Raw genomic sequence first — 18,292 nt, 5'->3', positions numbered from 1 at the left:
TTCATGTTCATGCTTTTATGAAACAATGAGAGAGAAGGGAAAAGAGCAGGACAGACAGAAAGGTGACAGTCTCAGGTGTATAGACTATAACAAAACGGTAACAGGAGTATTTTCTGTTTGTGTTATTAGCAGTACTAAATAAGATCCCAGCTGGTACAGTGACCACATGTTTGACTTCTATGAATAAAGCACCTTTCTTTCAGCTTAACGAGTGAACCATCAGCTTGTTAAAACAAACGTTAAAGTCCGTTTGGCTTGACACCACGGAACAGCCAGCGCAGTAATCGAGCTAAAATTAACAGTGCTATGAATCCTGGTTGTACCGTGCATATTCGGGACTGAAATCCAGGCAGCATTCACAACCTGTCTACATTTCAGCTTGTTCTGTTTGTGGATATACCACTGACTTTAATTGTCGAAAAACTCATCACATTCTCTGTAAGATTAAAGTTAACCATTGAACGCCGTATATTTTAAAGGGTTTAAAACCAAGTAGAACCTGAACCGCGTTAAGTACTAACACCACTAAATTTTGCCGACATGTGGCCAACAGTATTGTTTTAATGTTCTTCGTTATTAAAACATTTGTATCGCTGCATAAATAACAGATCATGTCACATGTCCACATCAATGTTCCCTCTATTTTTTCATGTGTATGAGCGAACATACAAACTCCCTGAGCGGTCTCTTGTGAGCAACAGCAGACGTGTGCACTGTGGTCATGCCAGCATCGAATCCATCCAAGTTACATGGTTTATTAAAATAATCAAATTACAGCATTTACATTTATGTCGGACTACTTTTAATTAACTGCTTTAGCCCACTTACAATGAAAATTTAAAAAGAATCTTGTTCATGCTTGCTAACTTGAACTCCAATTTTGAAAACAAAACTTTCTTTCTTTTTTTTTTTTATAATAAAGCTCTGACTTGTATTATGAGTAGGAGTCTGTGGTCTGGGAGAGAGTCCTGTAACTCTCTGTCTGCAAAATACAGTATTTAATGACCAATGTTGGGCAATTAATTATATAGTTACTTCTTCAAAAAGGTAACTGAGTTATGCAAACAACAAAGTTTTTTGCAGCTGTTTATCTAAAATGCAGCCAATGCGTTTTTTTAAATAAACATTTCAAACTATTTACAGAACAATCAGCTGTTCTGCGTCAAATTTGATGCCACACAAATCATTTGTGCCACTCCAAAAATAATTTCTGTCCACTATGAGATAAAGGAGAACAACAGCCTGATACCTGCAGGCCGGACAACAGGAGATGTATCACTGCTGTAACACCTGTAATATTCAGTAGTCGCCTCCTTGTTCTGACACACACAACAAAACTACTGACTACACTACACACTAACTACACAATATTTGCGCTAAACGTGGCAAGTCTCTCACATCTCAAAACACCACCTTACTCCTAAAACTTCCCCCCTTCCTAAACAGCTAAATGCCATGTTGCTATATCATTTTTTGATTGGTCGCCATGGTACATTTTTCAAGGCTGGGGTGGGGTGGGGGGATTGGTTTGGTTTTTGCTCACAGGTGGAGAGCGCTTTTGAGGCTTTCCTTATAAAACGCTGTTTTTACCTTTCTTCCCACAATAAATATAAACAACAGTAGTATTCAGGAAGAAAACCAAACATTGCATATATTTTTATCATAACTCTGGTTTTACGTGGCCGATCAACACAATTTAAAAACTGGTATAAAGTCCACACTTTTCCCGTCAATTGTTCCGTCTGTCCTGCTCACATCTCCAGTGGTTCTAAACGTTGTTATTAATGTGGCTTCACTCAACATCAGCCACGCAGCTTTGCTAGCTAAAACACCGGCACATAAGGACACTGTCATAGCCTGTCAACGACGTTATATAGCAGCGTATATACAAATGTGAATCGCATTATTGGCTGGACTATGGGATGAGGTGGCATCGTTCTAATCCCATACGGGAGCAGCCAGTCACTTACTTACTAACACTGCAAAACAGAATTGTTAAAGTATTAATTTTAATTTCAATTCAGGTTAGATTTTTTTTTTGTGCGCAACACAGATTTTCTGTGCGCAGAGACCGTGCCAGCAGTGCGCTATTGCGCAAGCGCGCAGTTTAGAGGGAACATTGGGACTCCACATGTCTACACAAACCTAGGCTGTGTTCAGTACTATTATAAAACTGGGACATCTGATTTTTGCATTCTTGGGGGGTGGGTGGATGGGTTTTCTTTAGTTTTGTTTCAAATATAGCAGACGTTTGTTTGTCTAAATAAACACAACAGCTCGTCACCTATCTACTAGAAAACACTAACAGCTAACTAATCTCTGTTTATTTTGAATATGATCCAGATAATGTGGACTAACACTTTGATGTTAATCTTAGCATTCTCTGATAATAGCAGGTAAACATTAATACCTACAGTACACACACACATATATATGGAGTAACATCTACTGGAGCAGACAAAGCTGGTTTTTTTCAGAGGAAGCATGTCCGCTGTCCGTGAGAGCAGTGGGAAAATTTGAAAATAAAAATAAAGTTGGCAAAAGGCCTGTTTATGGGTCAGCTTCAGGTTCTGGATACTTTATTTATACTGACAAGTAGATTTGTTTTATAGTCATGAGTCATCTATCCTCACATGCGCAGATCAGATACACACAGCAAATGCATAGTATACACAGTGTAACATACTGAAAAACAATGACTGTAATAACTCGGGCTCCATATCTAGTTTTGCATATGATAAAGTTGTTTACTAAAATAAGCTAACATTAACACTTCAAGCCTAGCTACAATTAACACTGAATGTAAATTCTAGAACTGAATATATTGCAATCAATAAAAAATGGTTCAGCCCGTAGCGTGGAATGACTTTATTTCTTGTTGTCAGTCACAACTGACGCCTGTGATTATGCCAGAGCTCACGTTTGTTTTAGATTTCAACACAGGCAGTTGATTGTAAGTCTGGAAATTGAAGGAAGGTAAATGTTATTAACCCTCTAGGGTCGTCAGACACGCTGGTGTCTCTAAATCACATAACTGATTCAAGCTGACATAGCAACAAGATGCGGAGACACATCAACTTGTGTTGAAAGTTCAGACTTCATACTATATACTTGTTTTTACATTTTGTTTATAGGCCACTAAAACCAGGGTTTTAATTTTTTTAAAAAAAAATACACAATGCTTTTTTCTCAATACTATTGTCACTTTTAGTGCAGGAAGAAATGGTACAAACAGCATTTTCTAAGGACAACGCAAAAATAAACCAGAAAAAAGTGCCATCCCTTTCCTATTGGTGGAAAAATGTACTGTCAAATGCAAAACTGGGGTGTCACTATAGATGGCAAGAGATTATTTTAAGGTGGAACCCCATGCCACCCCTGTAGATCTGCCCCTAGTTGTGTTGTTATTTGTAGGTAGTGTGACATGTGGTTATTTATTTTGCTGTCAAAATAATGAGAGTACTAGTGAATGTCAGGATTGCTGCTAAAATGCCAATCTGGCACTTCAAGCCTAGCTACAATCTGGCATTTTAGCAGCAATGCTAATCTGCAGATTGCTGTGTAAACGCTGTCTCCAGGTGTAAAACAGGAGTGATACACCTCCTGTTGTTAGACATAAAGGTTTCAGGCCAGGCCACTTGTGGCAAACAAACTATTTTTTGGAATGGCACAAATTTGTTTGTGCCAAATAAATTGTTCTGTTTTAGTAGTTGAGTAGTTTTAAATGTTTGTACAAAAAACGGCATAGGCATTGTTCGCATTTTTAGGTAAATAGTTGTATATATCTACAAAGTTTGTGCATAAGTTTTTTTTAAATCTACAATTTATATTTGCATTTCAAGTTATAAAAATCATTCACTGAACATTTTTGTGTTTTTTTACAGAAAAAAAAAAGGTTTTCCCTACTCGGATTTAGATCAGCTGTGTTAATACAGTATGCCAATGAAAAATAAGTGTATATTCAGACAGGTGAGTTTGTGCTGAAAATATTGATAATAACAAGACAAGACAATAGTTTTAAAGGTGAAATATAAAGGTAAAATCAAAAGTAGTCAAAAATGACCAGTTATACCTTGGAGCCCAGAGGGTTAACCCAATAAATTATGGAAAATTCGGTTTATATTTTTGGCGGAGCATTTGTTCATGACAGTAAATGGCCTGTATTTGTATGGCGCTTTACTAGTTCCAAAGCGCTTTTACACAACCCATTCACACACACATTCACACACTGGTGATGGTAACGTACATAGTGCATATTTCTGGCATGTAAATAATAACGTAATAATAATGTAAGCATGTAATAATCTGATTCTCCAAAAAGTTGATTCTGTTCATCTGGACGTAGCATTTTGTGGGAGAAACGTTTCGTCACTCATCCAAGTGACTTCTTCAGTCTCAGCTGACTGTATGTACTGTTTATACAGTGCTGACCGCAGGTTTCCCCAATCTTATAAATAGTACATAATGTACTGCTTATAAGATTGGGGAAACCTGCAGTCAGCTGAGACTGAAGAAGTCACTTGGATGAGTGACGAAACGTTTCTCCCACAAAACGCTATGTCCAGATGAACAGAATCAACGTTTTGGAGATTTACTTTCCTGGATGATTGAGAATGCATCAAGATGTAATAATCTGATTATTTCTAATAAAAGAAGAATGTGAAACTTAAGTTTGACTTTTTGCTTTTAGGACTTCAGATAATTTGAGCAGTGGTACGTTCTTGGTTTTTTGCCACTCAAGTGGGGGCATTCAAAACGCCACTCGGTGCCGATGTTTGGCTCTTCTGGCTTGCCATACCGCAATATGGTCCCCATAACATATAGAGCAACTTCCTTTACTTCCCGGAAATACAGCATTCATTCACTAAGATGGCGACACTGACAGCAGTCCGGCCAGCTTTCGGGGGTTTCAGTTTCGACAACTGTAAAAGGTGAGCGTTTTTCCGCGAATGAAAATTAGAGCAGAGGAAGTACATCATTGAGTTTAATAGATGCCACTGTTTAAATGTGGACGCCGCTTAGGTTTGTCGCCTTTTCGTTTGGCTTTCCCAGTGATGCTAACTCGGCTTCCACACAGTGACTCAGGCTTTTTCCCCATGTTAGTATTAATGATTCACATGCCGCTCATGTTTAAAACCACGACAGGCTTTGCTGTTCATAATGGTTTTTGCGTGTGTTTTTATATATGTTGCAGTGAAGTCATTTCGTTAAAAAAAATAAAGAGTCTGAACTTCGTTAGGTAAAATAAAACAGGTCCTGGCAGTTTTTATTTAGGAACACGAATACCCCGCCTAGCCTAGCCAATCAGGGGATTATGGTTAGCTAGTTGTGAAAAAAACATGAACTCACATCCAAATTAAAAACGAGACGTCTGCAATAGTATACATATTGCAAAATTGGCTAAATTAAATATGAAGTGTGCATAGTTTTAAGTGTCTGTCCGCTCTTGTTAATAATAATATTAATAATGGATTGGATTTATATAGCGCTTTTCAAGGCACCCAAAGCGCTTTACAATGCCACTATTCATTCACTCTCACATTCACACACTGGTGGAGGCAAGCTACGGTTGTAGCCACAGCTGCCCTGGGGCAGACTGACAGAAGCGAGGCTGCCATATCGCGCCATCGGCCCCTCTGGCCAACACCAGTTGGGTCGTAACATATAAAGAGCTGAAGTGGAACTGAGTGTTAAAACGTGTTCACACTCTGTCCTTTTCATTCTTTTCTTCTTCTTCTTCTTCTTTTTTATCTTTGACGTTTTTTTTTCGGGGTTTTCTCATTCACGATCAACTCCGCGATCACTATGCTCTATTCCGGCACACTTGTCAACCAGTCAACATTCGACAGTCCCTTCCTTCACCCGCTTCCAGCGATTCGCAGTCAGGATCTTGTACACTATAAACAAATTAAAACGCAACTGAATTTAAAATAAACATTCAAAATGAGCTAAAGAAAAAATATTTAAAACGATAAAAACACGAAGCGAACCCTCAATTCAGTTATTGACATGAAAAGTGGACTGAAACAAGTTATAACATGGTTATGTTATAATATAATAGTTACATAATATACCCTTACATTATAACGTGTTATGATATAATTTGTTGTGTTATAATATAAATATGAAAAACATTTTGCCTAACTGACATAAAATAGAAATGCAAAACTAACTGAACTAATATTCTAAAACCTATGTGCTCTTTAAACGTTACCCTGATAAAGGCGACTCATTAAAGAAAATGTATTAAAACTAGCCATCTTGCTCTGGAAATTCAAAAACATGTAAGACAAAAAACAAAACTGAGCTCTGTTATTGTCATTGTGGGTGCTATTCTAAACCAAAGCTTTTTTATGTTTGTATTATTTGTTTAATGGCAATGTAAGTAAAGAATATTTTGAACTTTTGACTGTGATGCAAGGCTGCTTCAGTAGAAAGTAAAAAAATGTTCAATAGATGACATATGAACACAATTGTGTTTGTGTAACTGTGCAGTCGTGTTAGGTTGTGTCTGATTTACAGCACCAGTAATATTTTTCTTCTCAGAAATGCAGTTTTGGAAGTTGAAGCTATCAAAGTGGGTTGCAGTGTCCCTGCTGCTCGAAAAACAGGAACCACAATCTGCGGTGTTGTCTTTAAGGTGAGCTACCAAAACCAGGCTGCTGCACATTGGTCAGTTAGGAGCGAGTGTGTTGTAAATGGCCTGTATTTGTATAGCGCTTTATTTAGTCCACGTACCCCAAAGCGCTTTACACTACATTCAGTCATTCACCCATTCACACACACATTCACACACTGGTGATGGCAAGCTACACTGTAGCCACAGCTGCCCTGGGGCGCACTGACAGGGTTATTGTTGAGTGCATATAAACATAGGGTACTTTTCTTTTTTTTTTAAGTTTGCTTTCAATAGATTTAAAAAAGTATTACAATAATGAAAAACTGTTGACTGTTAAAGAATTAAACAGTTAATCAGAATTTAGTCTTCTGCAGAAGTGGTATACTCGTACTATAAGATACTTGGGTTCAGAAACAAAGTTTTAAATTATTATTTACCTTTGCTGAATAGCACTAAAGCCAGCAGTGTTTCAGAGTGGCTCTTTAGAGTTTGAATGTTGTGTTGTGTTTTTTTTTTTGTGAAGGATGGAGTTGTCCTTGGAGCTGACACACGAGCCACTGAGGGAATGATAGTGGCAGACAAGAACTGCTCCAAGATCCACTACATATCCCCAAACATTTAGTAAGTAACAGGTTTTTGAGCTTTGTGATTTTTTTTTTCTTTTAAATATAGATTTTATACTTATACATACACACAAAGCTTTGAGAAAATATCCCTATTTATTTATTTTTTAAATTAATGTGATTGATTGAAGTGAGGGTTTCTATGAATCTCATTGATTCTGGTGCAACTGCATTATTGTCCAGCTGCTGTGGGGCAGGAACAGCTGCAGACACAGAGATGACCACTCAGCTTATCTCCTCCAACCTGGAGTTGCACTCCCTCTCCACAGGCAGGCTGCCACGTGTTGCCACCGCCAACCGCATGCTCAAACAGATGCTGTTCAGGTATACGCTTCCTTCTCTGTAACTCAGTATTATCATGTAATAGTAGTCCTAAAGAAAGTGAGGAACAAATTACATTGCATATTTCCGCTCTTGTTAAAAGTTTATATTAAAAAAAAGAAAATGGTATATGTGATTGTGTTTGTAGGTACCAGGGTTACATTGGTGCTGCCCTGGTCCTGGGTGGAGTAGACTGCAATGGCCCTCATCTTTACAGCATCTACCCTCACGGCTCCACTGACAAGTTGCCCTATGTTACTATGGGTCAGTGCCACACACTGCTATATGCCTCTCATGTATAAGCTCCAGCTTTACGTCTCGTTGGATTTGTGTAAAACCAACAGTGGCAACATGAACCAAACATCAAATGTTGATATTTTTAGTTTGATAGTCTTAAATGTATATATCCTGGTATTTTCCTGTAAAATGTCACAAATGTTTCTACTAAAATAGACGAACCAACAGAAATTGCAAAAAATAAATGAAATAAAAAATGATAATTCACAAATTTAAATTTCTGTCAGGAGGTGTTGCAGTCTGGGTAAAACGGTTTCACATTTCTTTCTGTTACCCAGCTTATTCACCTTTTCACTGGGAAAGTTGTTTTCACTCATTTAGGAATAATTTGGTGTATTTGAAGTAGGATTATATGAGAGTCTGATCCTACACATTTAAAAGAATGAATATAGGTCTGTGACCTGGTTCGTGCAGACAGAATTGATTCTTAGTCATGATTAATGGTGTTTAATGTAGTTTAATGAGTCGTGTCAGGTGACTGGAGATGAGTTATAGTGGTAATGTGTTCTGTTTGTCATGTTTTCTGACTCGGTTAATTATGGCAGTTGTCACCTTAGTAATGTACATTTTTTTTCCCTACAGGTTCCGGGTCCCTAGCTGCCATGGCAGTGTTTGAGGACCGTTACAAGCCTGACATGGAGGTGATTCTGCCACTTATGTATTTTATTCAGTTTAATTAATTCTATTTATATATCACCAGTTCACAACAGGACTCACCTCAAGGTACTTGATATTGTAAACTAAAGATCCTACAGTATTGGAGAGAAAACCTCAACATTAAGACTATGAGGTGCACTTGGTGACAGTGGGAACAAAGAACTCCCTTTTTAATGTGAAGAAACCACCAGAAGAGTCATGCTTGGGAAGGTTCCAGCAGCCATCAGTCACTGAAAGGGAAGAGGGTGAAAAAAGTGCAAAGACAAGGACAAAACAGAAACTAACATGCAGTAATGACATTTAAATGCAAGTATGTTAGCAGCCTAAGCTTAATCTTAAAAGTAGAGATTATGTCCCAAACTGGGAGCAGGTTCCAAAGAAGAGGAGTGTAATACCTGAAGGATTTGCCACGTATTCTATTTTAAAGAAATGAAACCACGTGTGACATTAAACCACATGTGACATTAAAAAAAAATAACAGTGGAGGAAGATTTTGTTAATCACTTTCAAATGGAAACACAGTACTGAACTCTTTCCCAATGTTTTACAGACCATTATACTAAAATAAAGGTTAAGACATGGTCAGACAAGTAGTTCACATAGACACAACATGCTACCTGCAGATTAAAAAAAATGTGATGTAATTAATTTTTTTTTTTTAAATTTGATTCCAAAGGAGGACGCAGCCAAGCAGGTTGTGCGTGATGCCATTGCTGCAGGCATCTTTAATGATTTGGGCTCTGGCAGCAACATCGACCTGTGTGTCATCACCAAGAACAAAGTGAACTACATCAGACCACATGATGAGGCCAACAAGAAAGGTGTCAGGTAAGAACGATAATGCTTCAGAAACGATAGTTTAGCTTTTGAATTAGCATCTGCATTTCATCCCTTCCTGAGATTGTTACCATGATGACGTGAGTTGGATAATCCAGAGCTGATGGAAATGTTTTTCTGGGAGTTTTCAGTCCCAGAAACAGATGAGTTAATTCTGAATTCTGGTTTTTAAATATAACTACAGATTCTGTCTCCCCAACTCCTGCTCAGCCTGAAGGAAGTGACACAAAGTTTATTTTCCTCATACTAAGGGGGTAAGCTGTGACCCTAAAAGCAGCCTTACAAGTATCTAAATGAACAACTTTCACACAACTTTCTTCTGCTAAACGTACCCCTTAACAGGCCACTACAAATTTTTACCCCTCGGCTGTAAAAGACTGATGGGGTGTTGTCCTCACCCCGCCAGGCAGGTGGGTGGCGTGGACACTTAAGTTTGTGAATGTGATAACGTAGGCGCTTCAAATTGATTATGTGCATCTGCCAAAAGTCTCGAATGAGTTTGAATCTGTGACCTTGATCTCAAGGTCAGAGTAAGTTTTCTGAAAATCTTCTCAACGTGATAACTTAAGAACACAGTGATGTAGTATTTCCAAATTGATACCATAGGTGTCTCTACTAAGAGGCTGAGGAGTCGAGCTGGTGGTTGCCAGTGTTCTTCCTACATTGCATTGGCATCAGTTTTTTAATAATCTCTTGGCTGGTTTTGAGTTTGCAATAAAAAGGCCAGTCTTTCTGTAAAGAGCCATGTCTGTTCTTGCACCCAGACATCACACAGAGGGGATCCATTATGAGGCAGCTGTCAAGTTCTGGTCACTGTTTAAACCCAGGACTCTTTTTGTTTTGTTTTTTGTCACCTTATTGGAGTTATTAATCATTAGTCCTGCATGTGTGATTGCTGCCATCTGCATTTTAACATTGTCATAGACTGATGGTATTTGGAAAGGCTCCATCCCTTTGAAATGAACGAATGAATTATTGTTTTATTTTATACCCTGTGCTTAACTGTGATTACGTGGTGAACGCAAACTCGAGGCATGTTGTTTCTTGTGTTGGGGAACTAAAACGTCTCATATTTGGGGGGTTTTCAGTTCAAAGTTGAGGTTGTTGTCACACAATTCGCGTTGAGCACTCAAATGCAGCCAGTTGTAAGAGCAGATGCTGCTGCTTCATGTCTGACCAACACAAGTCAAATGGATTGTAAAGAACAGTGAAAGTTCTGTTCCTTTAATAAATTCTCATTTGGGACTGTGAGTCACTATGAGACCTGAGAATTCAAGATATTTAGCTGCTGCACTTGTACACTTGTGTTAAATTGGACATGTGGACAAGCAGCATTTGATGATCAGACGCTGAATTGTTGTCTTGTTCTGCTTGAAGAGTCACTGAGCTTGAAGCCTTACAGCTGTGAGTATACAGAGTGCATTTTTTGTAGTCCAAGCCTAACAGTCTGTCACCTTTACCTGAGTGGACTACTAACCACATTTCTGATTTGGGTCCACTAGGCCTGCTTAGTGTGACTTCGCCTAACTAATGTGCATGGCAGTGTGCTTTAGATGAAGTGGCATGTTGTGCTAATAAAAACAAAACGTGTATTAAATGAGCGCCAGCACAGACTTGTTACATGGAAGAGATAAGCTCTGGGGTTTTTGTTTTTGTAATTGGAAATCTTTATTCCATGTATCTCTTTGTAGAACCGGCGACTACAAGTACAAACAGGGAACTACGGGTGTCCTGACCAAGGCTGTAACTCCAATTGACCTGGAGCTGCTGGAGGAGTCTGTACAGACCATGGACACCTCCTAAAATAGAATGTTGTGACTCACTACCCTGAGAAAGCTTAAAACACATTGCATGTTTTTCCCATTTTTGAAATAAAATATTTTTCCCTGGTTTTGTTCCTGGCTGTGCCTAAATTTGAACTAGAAATAAAATGGTCTCAAAAAATTCAGTCATATCAAAGCTGCTTACTGTCTTAAATGTTTAATTCTAAAAGATTTTAACTTTAAAATTATTTTTGTTAAAGTTGAGGTTTCTAGTTTTGGAAAAAGAGAAAAACATTGCATTCTCATCATTTTAAAATATATATATTTTTGTTTAATTCTTAGTAACTGGTGAAGTTTTTGTGTTTGGTTTTAAAGAATAAAAGAGAAATATAATGGAAAAGGGAAGGAAAGAAATAATTAGACCTGGGAGTAAGGTTCTTATCCCTAGAAGATAAACAAAAATAAAAACAGATAAAACAAACATTAAAACATTAAAAAAAAGAGAGAAATTTGAAAATACATTAAACAGTAAAAAGAGAATTTAAATAAGACCGTAATGGCGGACATTGCAATCTCACCTGAAATTCAGAATTTGGGTCAATTAGAAAAATATGTCAACGACAGGATGTTGGATAGTATAGAAGATAAGAAAGCCAGATCTACAACGGAAAAGAATTTCAACAAGAGATGGGGTAACTGGAAAAAGGAATGGTATGTATCGTCTTGAGGGGCTAATATCCAGGAGTGCAGCCTGGGTATTTGGCTGCACTCCTTAGGAGAATATGAGCAAGCACAGAAAGAATGGAAGGAAGGAGGGATGAAATGGATATCAAGCGAGAGCACATGGTAACGACTGTAGATATGTGCTACTGGACTAAGTAAAAATCCAGACTACAAGTTTCAAGGTGAAGACCACATAACAAAGAATTGGACTGCTGACTACAAGACCTGGAGTTTGTACTGTACCCAAACTTTACCCAGAATTACCTGATTGTGTGAGTTTGCCAAAATATTACAGCACACATGGGAACGCTGGTCTACAGTTCAGGCAGTAGTTGAATTCAGGGATAATAGATGTCACACCTATGGGAGAACCTGATGCAGAGGGAGGAAAACAACAGGATGCTGGTGAACAGTGTGAGGAAGAGAGGTGGTCCTTTTTGAAGGAGGGGACCAAGAGATTAAATAAGTTAATGACAGATTGGCCCAATATGACTGCCAAAGAGGATGTAACCACAGATCTCAGGTAAGGAGGGCACATGGTCATTGAGGCCCTGGTCTATGCCGATTCCTCCACATCAGGAGATTTCAAGTGGAGTTCAGCAGCCCTGAGGAAATGAGAGGATGAGTGACTAAGATTGGTCATATGGTTCACCAGTGATACTCAGAAGCCAGAGGGATAATTATGACACACAGGATGAAATAGACTATGAAGAATTACCTGCATCTACATCAGATCTACGAACTGAACCACTGGAGCATCTGGATCTCACCTTGTATACAGACTGATGTTGTTACAGGGGAGAGAAAGGGAACGGAAAAGGGAAAAATTACACAGCCAGCCTCAGATCAGTTGCCAGAGATTGTGGCTCTCACCAAAGCACTACAACTCTCAGAAGGGAAAAGAGTGAAGAACAATTGGAAGAAAAGATACAAGCTGTACTGATGCCCAGAGAAGTAGCAGTGATGAACACTCCCTACTGTGTATTTACTAGATGGAAGTATTACTACAGGCTGTTACTTATCCTATTATTTCCTTTGTAAGCAGGGGTTTAGTTATTTTTCCACACACTGCTTCTTTATTTTTGATTAGTTTTGTCAGAAAAAAAAGACCCCTTGTAATATTTTGTGTGTTAAGATTATATGATATGAGAGTGTATTTAAATCATTTTAAAAACTAGTAAGGGCCAGCACAGTGAGAAAGTAGCACTATTGCCAGGTCTTGGGTTCAAATCCACCATCTCCTTGGGACCTTTATGTATTGCATATTCTCCCCATCTGAGTGGCTTTTCTCTTGGTTCTCCAGCTTCCTCCCACAGCCCAAAGGCATGCAGTTTGTGGGGCCAGGTTAATTGAAGCCTCTAAATTGGTCGTAGTAAGAAATGGTTGTTTGTCTCTCTGTGTTAGTCCTGCGACCAGGAAGTATCCCACCTTTTGCTCTATGGCATCTAGGATTGGCTCTGGGCATTCAACAATAAGTTGATCAGTATCTATCAAAAGTGGTCAGAGAAAGGAACAGTGGTGAACCAGTTCAGGGTCATGGTTGGCTAGGGCTCACTGAGGCACATTGGAAATGTAAGCTGCCCCATGTGGTCTGATCCAACAGAAGAGTTATTGTAGCTCAAATCACTTAAAATTTAATGTCAGGTCTGATAGAAATGTGTAAAAATACACAGTGCATCATAGTTTGTTGGCTGCATAACCACAGACCCATGCCGGCCCGTCCACCGCCAACAATGGGCATGCGAGCAACAGAACTTCGAGCAGGGAGCAACAAAAACACGTAATCTTGTCTGATCAGCCGCACTTTCTCTTCCCCGTGTGTGCCACCTACCTAATCATTGCTGCAAAGCATCTACATGCTTTCATGGAAATGGTGTTCCCTGACAGCTGTGGCTTCCTTCAGCAAGATAACGCGCCCTGGCATAAAGCAAATGCAAAAACGGTCCAGGATTGGTTTGAGAACAACTTTGAGGACTGAGGTGTTGACCTCCAAATTCTCCAGATCTCAATCCAAATGAGGATCTGTGGGATGTGCTAGGCAAAATAAGTTAAATTCATGAAGCCCTCACCTCACAACGTACAGGACGTAAAGGATCTCTTGCAAACATCCTGGTGCCAGACATCACATCATATCTTAAGGACTGTTTCATCAAGTCAAATCAAAAGTAGGCATACTACATGTATGCCTACTGGAGTCAAAGACACCAAACTAGAAAACAAGCTTTTATCATTACTGTAATGCAGGTATGTTCCTGTGACAATTGTGGATTTTCCTATATTCATTTAGGTTCAGCTCAATTCAATTTATATAACGCCAAATCTCAACAACAGTTGCCTCAAGTAACTTTCTGAAGTAAGGCTAAAAACCCTACAATAATATAAAAATATTTCAAGAAATTAATTTAATTTTCAGACAAAAAGTCTCAAAGATCAGACAGAAACTGGGTAAACTCCGGGTCTAAACGATAATAAATTACAAAACTTGTGTGTGTACCTGTTAGGGCGCTGAAGGGTAAAGTAAGACATTCAAGAAAATTATAGCTAAGTCTTTCATTGATTAGCTACCATGAAAGATTGTTGCTACTCTAGCAAACTCATGTTTTCAGGATTCTGACAGTTATGAATAAGGGATGTTGATGAATTTAAACCAACATATTTTAAAAAAAATTAAATTCACCTACAGCAAACATATTCATCCTCACATTGAATCTGCTCCAGGTTTCAGTGTGATTAAGGTAAAAGCAAAGCTTTACATCAAAAGAAATATGACTGAACTGAATTTAATATCACTTTGCACAGAAAAGCACAGTCAACATAAACATAATGGCACAATGCTTTGGAGACGATTGATAAGCATGGTAGATGGAAGACGAAGATACAAGTTATTTAAACAAGATGAAAACTAAGCTCTCACTCTGTGCATCTAATACATGTATTTCAAAAACATTGCGTAATTCATTCATTCATTTTCACAGCATCTAATGTTTATGGTGTTTACAGTTTCACAGCAAGATTGGTCTAGATTTATAAATTACAAGCAGACCATGACTGCATTCTCATACAATCAACACAAAACTACAACACCACTGGAGCAACACTATCAATTCCAGATTAATTTCTGTGTGTGTTTGATTTGTTCGCCTTTACTCAAACTGTGGCATGAAGCACTTTTTCTTTCCCAAAACTGCAGATATGCAAAATGTAAACATTTAGGCAACAACAACAATAAAAAAACAAACAAACTCCAGATCTCTAAATATAATTATCTATGGAGCTGATTGGGGCTGGTAAGGTTTTTGAGTTTTATGTGGAGGAGCACATATGGCTATTCAGTTCACAGTGACCGAGCAACAACACAAAGAAACATTTAGGCAATTAATGGCATTAGAGCCGATTTCTTTTACTGCTCACTCACAATTATCATGTGGCTCAACTGGAATTCAGCAGAGAATATCAGAACTGACAGGTCTGCCACCATCTAGACCTATTCATGCCTGTCACATTGTTCACTGTGAACCTGTTTCACTTGTGAACTAAATGGGTGCCCTATGTGATGCTCTGTGGTGAATGCCAATTGGGCACATGATGATGTTTGGGGTTTTTTTGTAAATTCTGAGATTTCAGAGGTTCAGCCAGAGTCGTTTTTATACTTTCAGCCAATTATCAGTGCAGTTTGGTAGTCATTTATAACTTGTATTTTTCATTTAGTCAGGTCACCTTTGTTCTATGTCTTTGGTTTGCAGGACTGACAGAATGTGATATAAACAAAATTTAACAGGATGGAGTTAAGTTCTCACAGTCCCACTGCTCCTCCCAGCAACACAACATTTGTCTTTCACTATCATCTGATTCTTAATTCTATTGTTCCATCAGTTTTAATGTGACAACGCAAATTAAACCAACTAAATCAAATGTAGTCTTAACAGGACCTTGGGTATTGACTGACAGAACTTTACTTGTAAATAACAGGCTTTAAGACGCTGAGGATAACAGACCAGCATGTGAACACAGTGGAGAACTGAAACAGCTTCAAATGTCTCTTTTTGAAACCTGTGGAAACCAAAGCACAGATAAAAGGAGAGTAAAGTGAGATTTATAAGGTGGACAAAACATGATTTCCCAACTCATAAAATTAAAATACGGCCACATTTGACTTCACAAGGCTTGATCCAAGAAATTCAGTGGTAACTCAGTCTTTAAAGCCCAACATATGATTGGAAAGTTCTATGAATATGTAAGTTCACTTTCAGATTTGAGCCACTGGTGGCAACCTTTAGATACATACATGACAAACTGTCCTCAGTCAGAAGCAACATCTTCTTTTGACTGCTTCTTCATTCATAGGGGGTTTGCACAACAGACTGCTCCACATATTTGATTTCACAAATTTATACACTGGTTGCAACCCTAACAGGATTTGATCCTTCACCAGGTCTTTAAGCAGGGAAAATGTATAAATCACTACATGATGGAGAACTGCCCTTAAGAAAACTTCCCAAATTGTTCTTAGGGTTTCCATAGACTTAGAGAATATACTGAATCAGAAAAGACAGAAACAATGTGGGTGCTCAGCTGCTTGTCCACAGGTGAATGAATGTGACATCCATGAGAAAGCATTATTATAAGTGATTATTGAATAATGCCATAAACCTGGCTACTTCTTTAAGCTTTCAGCCACAGTTCTGTCAGGAACTTCTCAGTTAAAATAGGATTGTTATTCCATTTGGAGTCATTTTTAATTTCTGGCCTTATTCGTGGATGACCTCCCTGCCTTTCCCACAACAAAAAGCTTAAAAGGTTTTCAGCACAAACAGATCAGGCATCAGTGCCAACACGCAAGCACTGATTATTTCACATAAGAATAAGATGAAAAAAAGGAGTTGGAGATGGGTTGCAACGAGCAGCAAATGTATGTAGGCCCAAGCAGCTTAAATAGAATAACCTATGTGAGATTTATCTATATTTATATTCCAGAAGTGCTAGCTGAGCTCTCCACTGTTTGTAAAAGGCAATATTAACTAGCTACGCTTCATCAGATCATAAAACTATTTTTATTTTATGATTTCACTTCAATTTCAGTTTCCCCTGAAACTGCATTCTTTTGTTTTTTTTTCTGAGAATAGGTATTTATTAGCTGTCCATTTTGAACACTAAATGAGGTACTTTACAATGTATAAAAACATGTATGATATGATTATAGTAGAAGACATGACAAATATTCAAACTGCCCAGCCCTACTACACAGGAAGACACGGTTGAACTGGGAATGCAACTCTTATTTGAGGAATCTGTCATCAGAGGGAGACACAGCTCTTTTGGCTATGTTCTCAGCTAAAGAAACAGGCAGACATACGGTTACCTCTCACTTTTGTTTTCCGTGAGTATACCCATGTACCTCTTCACATCTTCCATGATTGAAAAGATACATCACAGTATTTCCAAGGTTACAGTCTGCTAAGATGAGGTAAGGGCAAACTTGCTTCTGCAAGGACAGGCACATAGTAAGTGGAAAGCCTCAAATTGAGCAGATAAGAGGGCTTGAAAGTGTCACTCAGGTGCTGGAAGTCCACATGTGCATCTGTTTTGCAAACTGCAGCACAAAGACAATGTCAGGCCTCTGGTCCGGGTCTGGGTTGATGCACATGCTGACCAGGTCACGCAGCTGCAAAAAGCATGAGGCTGTTATTTCAGCTTTTAAAAAACAAAAAAAACCCAACAAAACAAACTACGCTGTGCATAAATTGGTGTAGGCAAAAGGACACATGCTTCAGGGCTATTTTACAGAACAAAAATCACCACATTCAGAGAAGCAGCTAAAGTAAGTAGTAGTAAAGTAGGACTTGAGAGTTCACTTTACCCACAGGCCATGTTCTCAGAATTGTTCAGTCATGCTAAATGTATTAAATGTGCCTTGTAGCTAAAGCACTTTCTGTGGTCAGTAAGACCACAGACACAGAAAGAAATGCAAGGGCAAATATAGTACTTTCTTTATATTGCAAAATACCACACATTATGCTGTCTAAACCTTTTAACTTGCAACGACTGGAATGAGCCACTGTTTCAACAGCATTGCGCTTGTGCGTTATTGATCGGGGAAGGTCAAATCTATGATTATCTGTCCAAGTTTACCAATATCAGTGCGAGTGGAGAAGGTAGGCTTCCTCTCCATATATTCACTTATCTTGTGTGAACTAACATGTTGAAACAAACTGTATTAGCTTTCATGGAATAGCTTTTCAAGCACTCAATATAAGGACCTATGTATTCTTCATATGGCCCCTGCAAGGCTCTGTACACCTTTTTTGCCAAACAGAAAAATAAAACTAGCAACATAATAAACCAAAAAGTTAATCAAAACCAAACGTGGCTTTGTATTACTTTACCTTATCAGAGTAATGGTCCGGGGGGAGAGGGGGGTAATCACACTGCTCTATCTTCTGACAGAGGGACAG

The 18,292-nt window shown here is 38.5% G+C and overlaps 2 protein-coding genes across 4 annotated transcripts in view; one reads left to right on the top strand and one right to left on the bottom strand.

Annotated features, from left to right (window-relative positions):
• Positions 1–4,804: 4,804 nt before the first annotated feature.
• psmb7 (proteasome 20S subunit beta 7) lies at positions 4,805–11,244 on the top strand. 2 transcript variants are annotated; one of them, XM_085167654.1, is made up of 9 exons: positions 4,805–4,931; positions 6,547–6,640; positions 7,143–7,240; positions 7,426–7,566; positions 7,712–7,827; positions 8,443–8,501; positions 9,194–9,345; positions 10,732–10,758; positions 11,046–11,244. In XM_085167654.1, the coding sequence occupies exons 1-9, from the start codon at positions 4,870–4,872 to the stop codon at positions 11,155–11,157; spliced, it is 861 nt and encodes a 286-aa protein (XP_085023780.1). In that variant the 5' UTR covers positions 4,805–4,869; the 3' UTR covers positions 11,158–11,244. The 2 variants fall into 2 exon arrangements, with proteins under 2 accessions (XP_085023780.1, XP_085023782.1); XM_085167656.1 differs by lacking the exon at positions 10,732–10,758.
• Positions 10,218–18,292, bottom strand: part of nek6 (NIMA-related kinase 6) — a 26,945-nt gene continuing 18,870 nt past the window's right edge. For both annotated transcript variants that reach the window (XM_085167649.1, XM_085167650.1), the window contains exons 9-10: positions 18,224–18,292; positions 10,218–17,502 (exon numbers count right to left, since the gene is read on the bottom strand). The exon at positions 18,224–18,292 is cut by the window's right edge and continues 45 nt beyond it. In XM_085167649.1, the coding sequence (XP_085023775.1) occupies positions 17,392–17,502; positions 18,224–18,292 (180 nt within the window). In that variant the 3' untranslated portion in view covers positions 10,218–17,391. The remainder of the gene's footprint in view (positions 17,503–18,223) is intronic.

Source organism: Neolamprologus multifasciatus, chromosome 7 (genome assembly GCF_963576455.1).
Source record: "Neolamprologus multifasciatus chromosome 7, fNeoMul1.2, whole genome shotgun sequence".
Classification (NCBI taxonomy): domain Eukaryota; kingdom Metazoa; phylum Chordata; class Actinopteri; order Cichliformes; family Cichlidae; genus Neolamprologus; species Neolamprologus multifasciatus.
The sequence above is the reverse complement of the archived record's forward strand: the minus strand, read 5'-3'. Positions and strand labels throughout refer to the sequence as shown.